The sequence below is a fragment of the Lissotriton vulgaris genome, chromosome 3_1 (genome assembly GCF_964263255.1).
Source record: "Lissotriton vulgaris chromosome 3_1, aLisVul1.2, whole genome shotgun sequence".
NCBI lineage: Eukaryota > Metazoa > Chordata > Amphibia > Caudata > Salamandridae > Lissotriton > Lissotriton vulgaris.
This window is the reverse complement of record NC_141689.1, coordinates 568,428,135-568,441,738: the sequence shown is the minus strand read 5'-3', so window position 1 is coordinate 568,441,738 and position 13,604 is coordinate 568,428,135. Positions and strand designations below refer to the sequence as shown.

At 42.9% G+C, this 13,604-nt stretch overlaps 1 protein-coding gene across 1 annotated transcript in view; it reads left to right on the top strand.

The window, feature by feature from the left end:
• TMEM167A (transmembrane protein 167A) overlaps positions 1-13,227 on the top strand; it is a 141,590-nt gene extending 128,363 nt beyond the window's left edge. The window contains exon 4 of the mRNA XM_086962993.1: positions 12,800-13,227. Coding sequence (XP_086819119.1) covers positions 12,800-12,870 — 71 coding nt within the window. The 3' untranslated portion in view covers positions 12,871-13,227. The remainder of the gene's footprint in view (positions 1-12,799) is intronic.
• Positions 13,228-13,604: the final 377 nt, after the last annotated feature.

Sequence of the window (13,604 nt, the reverse complement as noted above, 5' to 3'; positions counted from 1 at the left end):
TTGTAAAACACAATACACTGTGAATGTGGTGGAATGTCCGTGCCTGTTATTGTATGTAGGTAGTACCAACAGTGAACTGAAAAAACGAATAATGGAGCACGTGAGAGCTACAATACAGAAGGACAGATCAAACTCAATCGCCAAGCATATGGAACAACATCATGGAAGAGATTGGAAATTGCTAAAATTCTATGGTATTGAGACAGTGCCCAAAAAAGAATGTGGTGGAGACAGGGAGAAACTTCTACGTCAGAAGGAATCCTGCCACATCTTAAAATTGTGAACATTGAGTCCACACGGTCTTAATCAGTCAGAGGAGTTATATATTAATTTATAAATATGAAACATAATGAAAAAATCGTCACAAAAGGTAAAATACACAAATAAAAGAAATTTAAAAAAGTGAAGCGAATGAGAGATGAAATATAAAGAGTGAATACACCGAGGAACATTAACAATACAAAACAGTATGCCCCACTGGAGGGGGAAATGGAGGAAGAATAATAAGAGACAGAAAAAGATAGTAATAATTTGATATGACGCCCCACTGGAGGTTATGATTGGGTATTCAAAAGACAAAAAGATGGAAAATAATAGGATAGTGAGACTCTTTTCATCATTGGAACCTTACATAATCATCATGGAACCGCTTCCCTTATGATTATTACTGATCACTTTATTATTTCATGTGCTATAAAGTCACATTAAGTTTCAGTTTGTTTTTATATATAACAAAAACTACAGCATCTATAATGCACCTTGATGCTTAAACCACATGACAGGAAATGATGTAATTGTGTGTTTGAAATGCATTTAAACATCGTGGTAATGAGCGTCCAGTTGATCGTGAGCAAGGTATCGGGGATACAGAAACGCGTAGATCTGCTCGCTTTTCCCCTTGAGAAGATGCAAATATGGCAAAAAACAACGCATGCTGAAAACGATTACAGGAGTGCGTCCCGTTTTCCCTCTACCTGAGAAATTGTGGTGTAATATAATATATATATATCACCGTTCTTTGATTTAAAAAAACTTTAAAACGCACCTTTGCATAACTACGCACTTCTACCTCGGTGTTGCCTTCTATACAGTAGCATCTCACCGCCTGCTTCCCGGTCCACCGCGGGTTGTCCCATGTGAGTGGAGGGAGCAGGGACTTTTAGAAGCGGCCTCACCATGGGAGTGGAGTGGGTGGAGCCAGAGTCAGCAGTCTTGCTGCTTAATTGCATAAATACCACATGACTACCCGTACGCGCAGAGTACGCGCAACCTAGACTGGGGAGCGCCAAGCTAAGATTTTATTCTGTAATTTTTGCACCGTTCTTTGATTTTAAAAAACTTTAAACCGCACATTTGCACAACTGCGCACTTCTACCTCAGTACTGTCTTCCATCCAGTAGCCTCTCACCGCCCGCTCCCCGGTCCACTGCGGGTTGTCCTGTTTGAGTGGAGGGAGCAGGGGCTTTTAGGAGCGGCATCACCGTGGGAGTGGAGGGGGTGGAGTCAGACAGCAGTCTAGCTGCTTAATTACATAAATACCACATGACTTCCCATACGTGCAGCGGACGCGCCACCGGCAAATCCGTCTGCGCTCAACGGCGCCCGGAGAGCAACCAGTGCCAGAACCCCTGGTCGTTCAATGCTCCAAGCATACAGTAGGAAACAACTATTCGATTTGGGGAGAGGTACTTGCATGTCACATGATATATCCCTGCAAAACCTACACGGAGGTGAGGCCCTTTGCGCTAAATCCCCCTTTCGGCTCAATCTTGACATCTATAACTAATCTATGCTTACAAAAAACGCAGAGGAACGGTCAGGAGTAGATGAGCCTGGGCTCTCAAGAGAAAGAGTAAGAGTAATACAAGCACGCCCATTAGAGATCCCAAGGCAATACACAAGCAGCATGTGCAGTGCCTTCTGCTAAACGTGCGCTCTGTGGTAAAGCACAAATACCAGCTGGAAGATCTAATTCAACTATTCACGCCAGATATAGTCTTTGTGACTGAAACCTGGACAGACAATACATCATGCCCTGACTGGAACATTGCGTTACCAACGGGCTATGCTGTCATCTCGCAATATAGGGAGAAAGGTAAAGGGGGGGGTATAGTGATCATTTATCGAGACTACCTAAAGGTGCTGGTGGAAGCCATTTCTACCTGCAGAGGCGCTCCATTTCCGCATTAAACTAAACAATCTCTCGACCATTCAAGGGTTATTAATTTACCGCCCACCTGGGCCCAAAGCAGCTTTCTCCCAGGTGCTGCTGACGCTTCTGGAGTTCTACACTGACCCCCACTTTCTTACAATCCTGGGTGACTTTAACTACCATTGAGAATTAAAAAGCAACTCTGATACAATTAGGCTACTGGACAATCTAGTGGCTTTTAACCTAACTCAACTATTAACTAAACCCACCCATCAGCCGGGACATACCCTGGATAGCATTTCTACAAACAACCTTGACATTAATCTGACCAAAACACTAACCCTTCCATTGACAGATCATAAGGCTATCCACTTTAATTTCAAGGTTATGCAGCCACATCACCGCATATAAACTAAGCCATCCAAGGTAAAGAGTTGGCGCTGGAACAAAGTTGAAGGCAACGACTTAGAGTTGGCCCTCGCCATTTCCCTACCCCGCAAGTTAAGGACAACACTGAAGCAGCCTCGCAGTTCAATGACTGGCTATTGACAGCGGCCGAACGTGTTGTGCCTGAAAAACTGGTGACCGTAAAGAGATCTAAGATATCGTCCCCTTGGTATAGCCCTGAGCTCAAGTGCCTAAAAGTTAACTGTAGGAAAGCTGAGCGTTTTTAGAGATAGGACTACATTAATGAGAAAAAACATATAATCTAGCTATCCAATAATACAAGGAAGTAATTACTGCCACAAAAAATCTATTTTTCACAACCAAGATAAAGGAAGCGGGAAACTCCACTAAAGAACTTTTTTAATCGGTCAACTTATTGGCCAAACCGCAGCAAGACAATGCTTTTAAACCAGACCAAGCTATGTGTAACAAACTGGCCCTATTTTTTCAGGAAAAGGTGCAAGGGGTCTATAATGACCTTCTGAGCACACCGGTGATTCAGGATAAACAAGAATAACTGCAAGCAGTACATTCAACTCACTGCCAACTATCCTGTTTACAGAAAATTTCTAACGCTGAGGTACAAAAACTCCTCCTTTCTATAAAATCTGGCTCACCCATTGATCCCTGCCCCCCTGCCATCATGCATCTGGCCGCCAAGAAGATATGTGACAATCTCACACCTCTTTTTAACCAAGTTCTGGAATCGGGCAACTATCCAGAAGCCTGGAAAAAAGTATCCATCAGAACCATTCTCAAAAAAACGAACTTGGACCCAACCGAATTAAAAAACTATCGCCCTATTGCTGGTCTGCCGATAGCTGCAAAATTTCTGGATAAATCAGTAAACAAAGTACTGACTGACTATTTAGATGCCAATAATCTACTGGCTACCACACAGCATGGTTTCCGGCCCTGCCACTCCACTGAATCAGCCCTTATCACTGCAACCGAAGAGATTCGCAGGGTGGTGAGCGGGGGGTTGGGGGGTCAGTGGTCCTCGTGCTCCTGGATGCATTTGACATTGTGAATCACGCAGTGTTAGTGAAGTGGCTAAGGGATGTGGGGGTGAAGGACTGATGTCACTGACCATGTCATGAGTGATGTAATGTGTGAGGTCATAAGTAGTGCATTGCATGGGCGTAAGTTATAGTTAGCTTAGGTAACTATAACTGCTGAATTTCAGTGGTTTTGTACAATTGAAATCTAACTGTGGAGACTGCAGTAGAGTCTGTGAATAGCAAAAAAAGTCATTAACATACACAAAACTATAAGACAGCAGTTTTTACCTCTGAATTAAGCAGAGATCTCTTTCTTGGTGGGAGTCCTCAAATCCAAGGCCCCTTCCTTTACCTGATCTGCCCCATCAAATTTCTGCTCTAAGATACCAAGGTAGTTCAAAACATTTGAGGGTAGTTCAGACAGTGCTCTAGACCATCACTACCCTTAAGCTTTTCACAAAAGTACGTCCCTAATCCATCCTTTTGGAATTTTTACCATTTCTAGGATATGTCATGAAAAGAAAGTAAGGGACCATCTCCTGAGAAAACATAACACCACAACCTTGCTTAGAAACTTCTTTCTATTGCCATTATAGAGCTTCTGCGCACCCATGTCAAGGTTCTAGTCTACTTAAAAGTGTATATCACTTCTTAAGCTATAAGACTATGGACTCATGCTGGGCTTGTGTTAACAGGAGATTAATATATAGAAATGGATCATACATTTTTAGTCCGACATCTAACCTCCTCCCCGCCTTTCCAGGGTAAATGTTCCTGCCTTCCATTCTAGTGACTCAGTTCCCAGATGCCAATCCTCCAGGAAGTTTCTTCCAGTGATTCTATCTTAGTAACGGACTTGGCAGATTTTGTTCTCAAGTCCAGTGGGTTGTTATTGGAAAGGTGTAATTTTTTATTTATTTTTCTCGAAGTTTTATATAGCGCAAACTTGACCCGAAATCAGGTATCAGAGCATTTTACATCAGCACAAGTTGCTTTACATGAGGACACATTCATTTTTGTTAGGCACAGGGAGATAAAGTAATTTGCCCAGAATCACAGGATGTTGAGCGTCGTTGCCGAGACACAAACCAGGTTCCCTAGATTTGAAGTCCACCGCCCTAACCGTTGGGCTCCTGCACATATTCTTAAGACTAGTTGATGAGCTACTCAGCTTTACCTTGGACGGAACTCTCTAACCTTCGTCCCATCTCTCTATTACCCCTCCTGAGCAAACTGGCTGAGAAACATGTTAACACCCATGTCTCCAGTTTCATAGAGGCGACAGGGGGCCTGGACCACTCACAATCTGGGTTCAGGCCCAACTACAGCACCGAATCAGCACTCCTCTCCGTGACTGATAACATCAAGATGTCATAGGATAGAGGAGGCTCAATGATTCTGGTGCTGTTAGACCTGTCGGCCGCTTTTGATACTGTGTTGCATAAAATACTTCTGGACCGTTTGCAGGGAGTGGGTATTGGAGGACAGGCTCTGTCATGGCTGGAGAGTTTCCTTTCCGGGCGATCACAATCTGTCAGCTTGGGCCCCTATCGTTCCACCTCAAGGGTGCCCACGAAGGGGGTGCCACAGGGCTCATGCCTAAGCCCCACATTGTTCAATGTGTACGTGGCCCCCCTTGCTGAGATTGTGAGGAAGTATGGATTCACACCGGTGTCTTATGCTGACGACACTCAACTCCTCTACCCTTTCCACTCTCTTAACACGAGTGTTAAGGAAAATTTTGCTGAGGGCAGTGTCACATTGGATGGCCTCCAACTGCCTCCAATGCAATGTCGGGAAGACGGAGGTAATGCTTTTTGGGAAAGCCACCATATTCTGGTCTCCCGACTGGTGGCCTCTGGACTTGGGACCAGTGCCCTGCCCAAAGCTGACCGTAAAAAACCTGGGTGTGAAGCTAGATCAAAATTTAACCTTAAAGGAACAGGCAAATGTCATTTTTGGAGCATGTTTCCGCACCATTGGCCTGTTAAGACGAGTCTTCCCTCTCTTGCCTGATATGTATAGAAAGACCCTTGTACAGGCCCTGGTGATAAGCCGGTTGGATTATTGTAATGGGCTCCTGATACTAGCTAATGAGGATGCTCTAAACCGGCTACAGGTGGTCCAAAATACGGCGGCAAGACTAATTCTGAACGCTCCCACAAGAACCCCCTCTAAGCCCCTATTGAGAGAACTCCACTGGCTACCGATACGGCAACGTATCAAGTTCAAAATCTGTTGCACTGTTCATAAATGCCTTTTTGGAGATGGCCCTAAATATCTGGCCCAAAAATTCCAGTTCTATAATCCTGATCGCCTTCTCCGATCAAGTAACCAACTGCTATTAAAAAGACCAGGCAAGGAGGCCGTGCCCTCTCCCTTGTGGGGCCGACCTTGTGGAATAATCTGCCCCTTAGTCTCAGGCAAAACACCAACCATATATCCTTCAGGAAAATGCTCAAGACAACCTTGTTCCTGGAAGAATAATGGCCCATAACTTATCTACAGAGGTACATACTTTACCATCCTGGCGTGCAAAGCGCGGAGATACCCCGTTGGGGTCGATTCTGGCGCGATATAAGAAACTACATAAATAAAATAAATAAATAAGCTGGTTTGGTTTGCTTTAAATCTAAATAGGTATGGAATGTCACTGGTCCATGAGAGACCAGAGTTTATTGCCAATTTGATGGCTACTATACTATAAATATTCTAATTTGAATTGTACCACAAGTGACCTAAAATAAGTTGGAGAACCAGTGTCCAAGTAGTGCACCCTTTGGTGCCTTGCTTTTTGTTTGAATAGTGTTTAGATCTCTACTGCGCAAAGTTTATTATACAAGGGTTATACATTTCTAATCATTCCTCTGCTAGATTCATTTGCTGCATCGAAGATCCCTGGGAGAGTCATCCTCCGCATAATTTCGGCGCCATGCTGGACCCAATAAAAAAAACTTTTTTTTGTTTTACCCCTATCAGTATGCACATTTCCATATTTTGAAATAATCTTTAGAAATTAGAAAATCAAAATAAAATAGCTACTTAGTATATACCACAGTATACCTCAGAGGAAAACGTTGCTCCCTTTTTAAGAGAGCTCTCCCTCAGGAATCATTCTATCTTGGTTTTTCCATTCTGTCATATCAGTTCCTTTAAATACTATTGAGAAGGCTGTGTGAGTAGCTTTTATACCTGCGAGAAAATGATTATTTCTCTTTGACAGGATTCTGCAAATACTGTTTGCAATATGATAAGAAATTGTGAGCAGAAGATGGGCACTTCAAATTTCTGCACAGCTGCTACTGATTCATGACTTGTCCGTAAGCCCAAAATATTTGACAATGGGGCTTGCAGCCATTTTGGAAAGGAAATATGATTCTTTCCTGAAACTTCTTTCTTTGCTTAAGCAGGCATTATCGGGGGGGGGGGGGGAGGGGGAGAGAGGTGGAGGTGTTCTTCAAAATGTTATCCAGGAGGAACTCTCTTTATTTACTACATCGGGTGTGGCCGTCAAACTCCTTGCAATGTTGATTTATGCCCTCCACTCTTCCAGTTTCCTGTTTAGCTGTCTTTTTCAAAGCCAAGGCTCCTTTCAGCAATAGGACAAACGACAAGAATAGTGAGTTTCAAAGACTCAAAATCAATACATCAGCACTAAGTGAGGTTCTCTTACTATCGTGCATTGCACCATGAGACATCTCAGAGCCGATGGACTAATCTGTTTCACTTCAGGAATTTGTGAATTAGTCACTGGAATTTAAGACACCTCCAGATGACTCTGTCTCCATTATACCTGATGACACTAGCAACTAAGGAATTTGGCATTCCCTTACATCAGTTGGAGCCACAAGAATCCTTTCTCTTTGAATCCATTAGTTCTCATGATCTACGCTCTAATTTCTAGACCTAGGCAGCCACTAAACTGGTTATGACAAGAATTGAGAGAAATTACATTGCCCTAAGTCTCACCCATATTATAAGACCACCATAAAGCAACCATTGAAATAAAAAGCCTAATGGAAAATGTAGACATTTGCTGATTCATTAGTGGTGGCTACCATCACAAATATATTTCTGGTCAATGAGCACCACATAGAGATTGCTGGTCAGTCAGCACCACAGCTTCCTCAGACAGGGAAACTCGTACATGGAACATGGTGGAGATGATTTGATGACATATTGCAAGCATTCACAATTAGAGCCGCAGACATTGGTTATTTTTAAGTAGATAGGATGGCGGCCAGAATGACAAGATGGAATGAACGGGTAAAGTAAGGAAAACAGAGGTGGAATTTCCAATAATTGAGACTCCGAAGACATCACACGGCTATTTTAACAGTGCAGCAAGTATTGCATAGTATAATGCTGCACAGGCATTCATGAGTGTATGTTTCTAGCATGAGACCGCAGTTGCTTCCTCCAGTTAATAATTAGCCTTTTTTGGAACATCTTTTTTTTATTTTTTATTTATAAGTAGATAATGAGGCTGTGCAACAAAACGAACGGTAGACCTGTAACAGAGACAGCCCCCAGCTTTAAAGATTTTTCATGGCACTAGGGTAAGAAAGCATAACCAACATGGTAAACGCAAAAGTAGAAAGAGTTACCCTTTGCATTCATACATCATAGGCTGAGGTAAGGGGAGAGGTAGAGCTCATGTGTAACTCCCACTACTGCTAAAAGAACAGATCCTAAAGACTGTCTCTCTGAGCCTCCCTCCCTTTAAGGACCCCAGTGTGAGGGAGGGTGCAATACATTCCTCTAATGGGAAGAAATAATGTCCAATTCCTGGATGCTATAGAATATAGATCTGAACTAAACCTCAAGTTTATTCAGTTATTGTTTTTTTGTAGTGGGATACTCCCTTTTCCAATTCGTGCTTCCTTTCAGTTTAAAATCTGCACAAAAACTATTCAACAGGTGATTAGCAGAGGAGCAGCTCTTTTTGTGGTCAAGGCTTCTGGTCAGCCCTTACCTGGACAAAGCTGCTAAGAGCACCTTCAGAAAAGGAAGTGATATCTGATTCATCTCTAGTTTGTAAATTAGATTGTTCCTTTTACTGGAGAAGTGCCAGTCATTTCAGAAAAAGAACTTATAGCTCTTGCTACAATAGAAGCTTCAGTCAGACGGGTGATTTCCCTTCTGAGCTTGATTTTGTGTATATTTCTGATCCTAGGTGTGCTTCACTTGCCGGCCTGCATCATTTTCAAAACCAGGTGCATCATGTCAAAATTTATCATGGTCAGCAATCCTGCTTATAGTGCTCCTCTGGTGGGTTTTTACAAGCCAGAACCACATCAGAATGCAGGACGAGAAGTGCGAAAAAGAAAGCAACAAGGCAGCTGGTCTTTTCTCCCTGTGCATCCAAGATCTCAAACAATATCCCTGTATCTATCCGAACCACCCCACCTTCTCTCCAGCTTAGGAAAGAGTTGAAGCGATACCAAAGGGGATGATGGACGGAGCGCTTGAGCACATCACTTACCCCCAGTCAACTGATCTGGGTTTAATCCATCATCCTTCTTTAGATCACTCCACCACCCCAGTTCAGACATGGCCATATGCAAATCACTCTGACCCTGTGCCTCCTGGAAACAGTCCAGCCCGAACTGCCAAGCCATGTCTTCCTTGGACCGGAAACCAGCATCCTGGGACCGGTTTCGGGTTCATAACCCTCATCAGCCTGAGGCCCTGCTCACTGGGGCCCAAAACAATGCACATCTTTGGCAGAGGTGTTACATCTACTCCCCCAGGATGGGCCAGTGCTCGTAGGGAGAAGCTTCAAAGGTTTGCGGCCTTTGTAATGTGACCCCCAGCCTCTCCTGCTAGCAGCAGATTGCAGCCCCTGGTTTACACCCCCACTTTGGGTGGGAAAACCGGCGGGAAAACTTGAGAGAATAAGAGGTGTGCCCACCTCTACAAACTTCTCCCCTATGGTGGGGAGGCGAGGTGAAGCCCACCTTTCAGTCCCTGCCATCTTGAAGTTGGAGGGACCCCTCCAATCAGGGCTAGGTCTATGCCCACTCCCACAAGAGGGTGGTATAATAGAGGGTTTAGTCACTCGGGTAAGTTGCCCATTGGCCCTTCCTGCTCCTCCATTTAAAATGCCCCAACATTTAGTATTTAGGTGGCTCCCTCAGACCTGGAAACTAGATCTGTGATGACCTAAGAAGACAGAAGATATCCCTGCAGAGAAGACTGAAGACTATGACAGCCTTTGCCCCAGCCCTACCGGCCTGTCTCCCGCTTCTTTGAACCTCTGACCTGTCTTGCAGTTAGCGATCTCTCAAAACCCTGGGAGGACTCCTGCCTTTGAAAAAGACTCCAATCTTCGGTTTACAGCAGACCTGTCATGAAAAACTGTCTTCAAGGGCTCCGGATCCAGCTGGAACAGCAATCCCTGCCCACCCTGGACCCGACGCCCACGGGCAGAGCCTGAGTGGCTCATGTGTGTGGTGACGTCTCCCTTGCGAGTTTGACCTTGAGCCGAGCATTGGCTGGCCTCTCCTGATCTCCACGGCGATGCCTGCATTCTGGATCATGGGGCTCCCCTCACCACGACCTGATATTGAAAGGCATCCCTACACCCGAAGCCCCTGGACCTTGGTGAGCTTAACCAACAGTGCCCTACGACCCCCTACATCTATACTTACCTCTACTATTGTTGGTCTCCCTCCTGCAGCCTCCGGTTCAACGCCTGCAGCCTGTTTGCCAAATGAAGACCCTCAGTTGAAAAGCATTGGGCTCAAGATGCTGATTTTGCACCCTCCTGCCCCTGTGCCACTGGTGTTGTATGTTTGGTGCTGCTGTATGGCCCCTTCTCTGCTTGTGCTCACCCAAAACCTGGCCACTGCAACCAATCTACTAACCTGCAAGCACTGTGGCTCCATGCAGCCCCAGTGTCCATTGAAAAGCATTGGGCCGAACTCCAACTTTGACCTCTGCACCTAGCCGCCCCTATGCTGCTCGTTGTGCAGTTTCAGTGTTCACCTGGCCCATGCCCCTTGCTAAACTTTGGTGCCAAATACTGTAGTTGTAAGTGTATTACTTACCTGTAAAACTGTGATATTGTTTTCCCCTTAGGATAACATTAAACTGTTCTGAAAAGTTTTTAAGTGTCGATTTTTCAAAGTAAAAAGTCTTTTTCTGTAAAAACATACTTACCTTATTGCAAAGATCTTGGTCTTAAAAATAAAAAAAATACAAAGTATATTTTTCTAAAATTGGTCTGGATCTCCTTATTGAGTCGTGTGTCCATTATTGGTCAATGTTGTGCAATAAATGTCTTGCACTCCTCTGTGTTAGGCCTAAGGCTGCTCGCCCACACTACTACTAATAGAGCACTTTAGGTTTTACATTTAGCCCTGTGTTACTTTTGAGGATGGTATAACTCCCTAGTGGTAATACTATATACAGAGCCAGCTTCTTTCAGATATTAATTTCATGTTCTTTGCCTGTTAATTACTAACTCTACTAAGCCATGCTATGATATATGCCTTGTGGCAATAACCTCATGTTGAAACTTTACAAAGGTTCATCTTTAGCCAACTAAACTGGTCACCACTGAGCTGCAGCTAGAAACACTTTTATGCGAAAACCTGTGCTATGTCAGTCTAAAGATCTAACCAAGGAATTGCCAGTTTTTCAACAATGGTTATTGCTTCAGAGAGCTTGATCTCCCCAATGACTGAAAATAAACAAACGTTTTGAGTTTGAGTCTCTTTCTAAGGAGGAAACTGAAATGTTGATGCTTCATAGCAAACTGGTGGGTTTCCTAACAGATATTCGCTTAACCCACATTCTAAAAGTGGTAAAGTTGTGCCACTAGTATCAAAATAATAAATCCGGTAGTGTTCCACAGAGGGCTAAATGCACTGTTTTGTCCCCTATTTTAAAAAAACAGTTCTTGCTATAGATGGCCCTGCAAACCAATGTCTATGTTCTTGGTACTCCACTGGGTGAAACTGTTGTAAGATGTTATTGTGAAACAGCTACAGGAGTTTCTAGAGTCAAATGCCATCTTAAACTCATCCTAAGCAGCATTTTGTCCTGCGCTTGGCCTGATACTAATGGTGACTTTAATGGTTGATGACCTGAGAATGATGCCAGAAATGGGGGATTCCAGAGGGGTTGTACTATTAGATCTGTCTGTCGATGTTGATACCATTGATAACATCGTCCTGACTAAGCAACTCGAGGATATAGCAACTGCAGACAGACTGCACACCTGCCTTGATTGCAACTTTATTGATCAACTTTAGCCAAGTGGTTCACATTGACTCCTTTTAATTTAGAGCCCAAAGAGCATATCTAGGGAGTACCCTAGTGCTTTTCTGAGCCCCTCATCGTACTTCATATGTATCTAACACTAATGGCTCTCAACCTTAATGAGTTCCAGGTCACAACCTATATGTATACTTACGGAACACAGCTTGTCATCAGTTTTGGAGGCTATCTGAAGACAGGGTCTAGGGGTGTTTTAGGAACGTTTAATTGCATAAGAAGCTGATGGGCTATAACCTTCTAAAATTAAGTACAATTTAACAAGAAATTATCCTAGTATTTTCCAAAAGAAGTCTTTGGAGAGCTTCCCTGTGGCCTGCCTCCCCAACACTGGACTTTTCTACATAACTACGAAGTTCTCAAAAGTAGACCCCTACTTGAGACTCAATTCAAAATCTTGTGCTTTGTACAATATCCCTAAATATAAATACAAAAAGCTTAGAGGAAGATCTGTTCGAGTGGCTACGACAGAACTGTTGAATCAAAGTCTACTTTTTCTTTGAGTGGAACCTTTCTTAAGTAGAATCTAGCAGACACTAAAAACTTAACAGTATCCATTATAATTACAATCAGTTACTCCTAGTTCATATTCTTCTTTCTGTCTATTTTAATGTCCAATGGTGCAAATAAACTCTTAGTGGGTGTATGTTGTGTACTACTAACTTTTAAATAATAATCATAATTAAAGGTAAATGAGCTGTAAATGATCTTAATATGTAAACAAAGGCGTTTTCTTATTTCTTCTATTACATTGGCCAGTATTTTGCTGTTGGTATTGTTTTCTCCTTGTGCGTATCAGACAATACTTGATGTCCACTGCCCATAGGAGTACTTGCTTAACTAGTATGTGACTTATTTTTGACTATCCTCCCAATTTGTAGTTGTTTTTATCTAATGTTTTTTTTTTCACAAACAGGTGAACGGAAGAGTCCATACGTAGCTGTATGCTGTATAGTGATGGCTTTCAGTATTCTCTTTGCGCAGTAATATTTGGGATGTGACCGTTCTGCACTGCTCTTCGCCACCTTTGGACTTGTATAGAGGCAGTTAAAAATAATTGTCTGCCTCTCTTTTGTGTTTTTTTTGTTTTTGAGGATGATATGGACATACTGTCCGCTCTTGTCTTTTGTGTACCTTAGTGGACCAAGAAGAACGAGCTATATAAAGGTGCAGCATATATCCTTTATGTCAATGTATCTTGCTGCAAATTCTGGAAACATTATTTGATGTTCATTGAGTTTTAACGCACATTTCTACAACTGAACTGAAAAGGTTGGAAGAGCTGTCTATGTAACGTGAAGACAAATAAATGCCCTTCTAAATAAACATTGTTTCTTTAGAAAATCGTTTTCTTCCTAGTAGTCATTAATTGAAGAATGTTTGTGCATGTGTAGGACCCAGCACTGAAGTGTTAACATAAGAATGTTTAAACATGTTTCACAAAATTTGAACAAAGATTATCAGTCATAATGTCTAATGTAGGATTTTATATCAATTGAATTTCCATCAAATAACTATTTGAGCATCATAAATGGAGCAGTAGTAGATATACTAATGGGTGGAGAAAGGGGGGGGGTTGCTCACAATGGACATATACTGCCTTCCCTTCAATAGCCGTACTCTTTATATCTACCCATATTCCTTTTGGTGCTAAGATTAGTTCAAATTCACTCTTCAAATGTGATTTGATATCTCTTTCATCTCTTATTAAGGCTGTATCT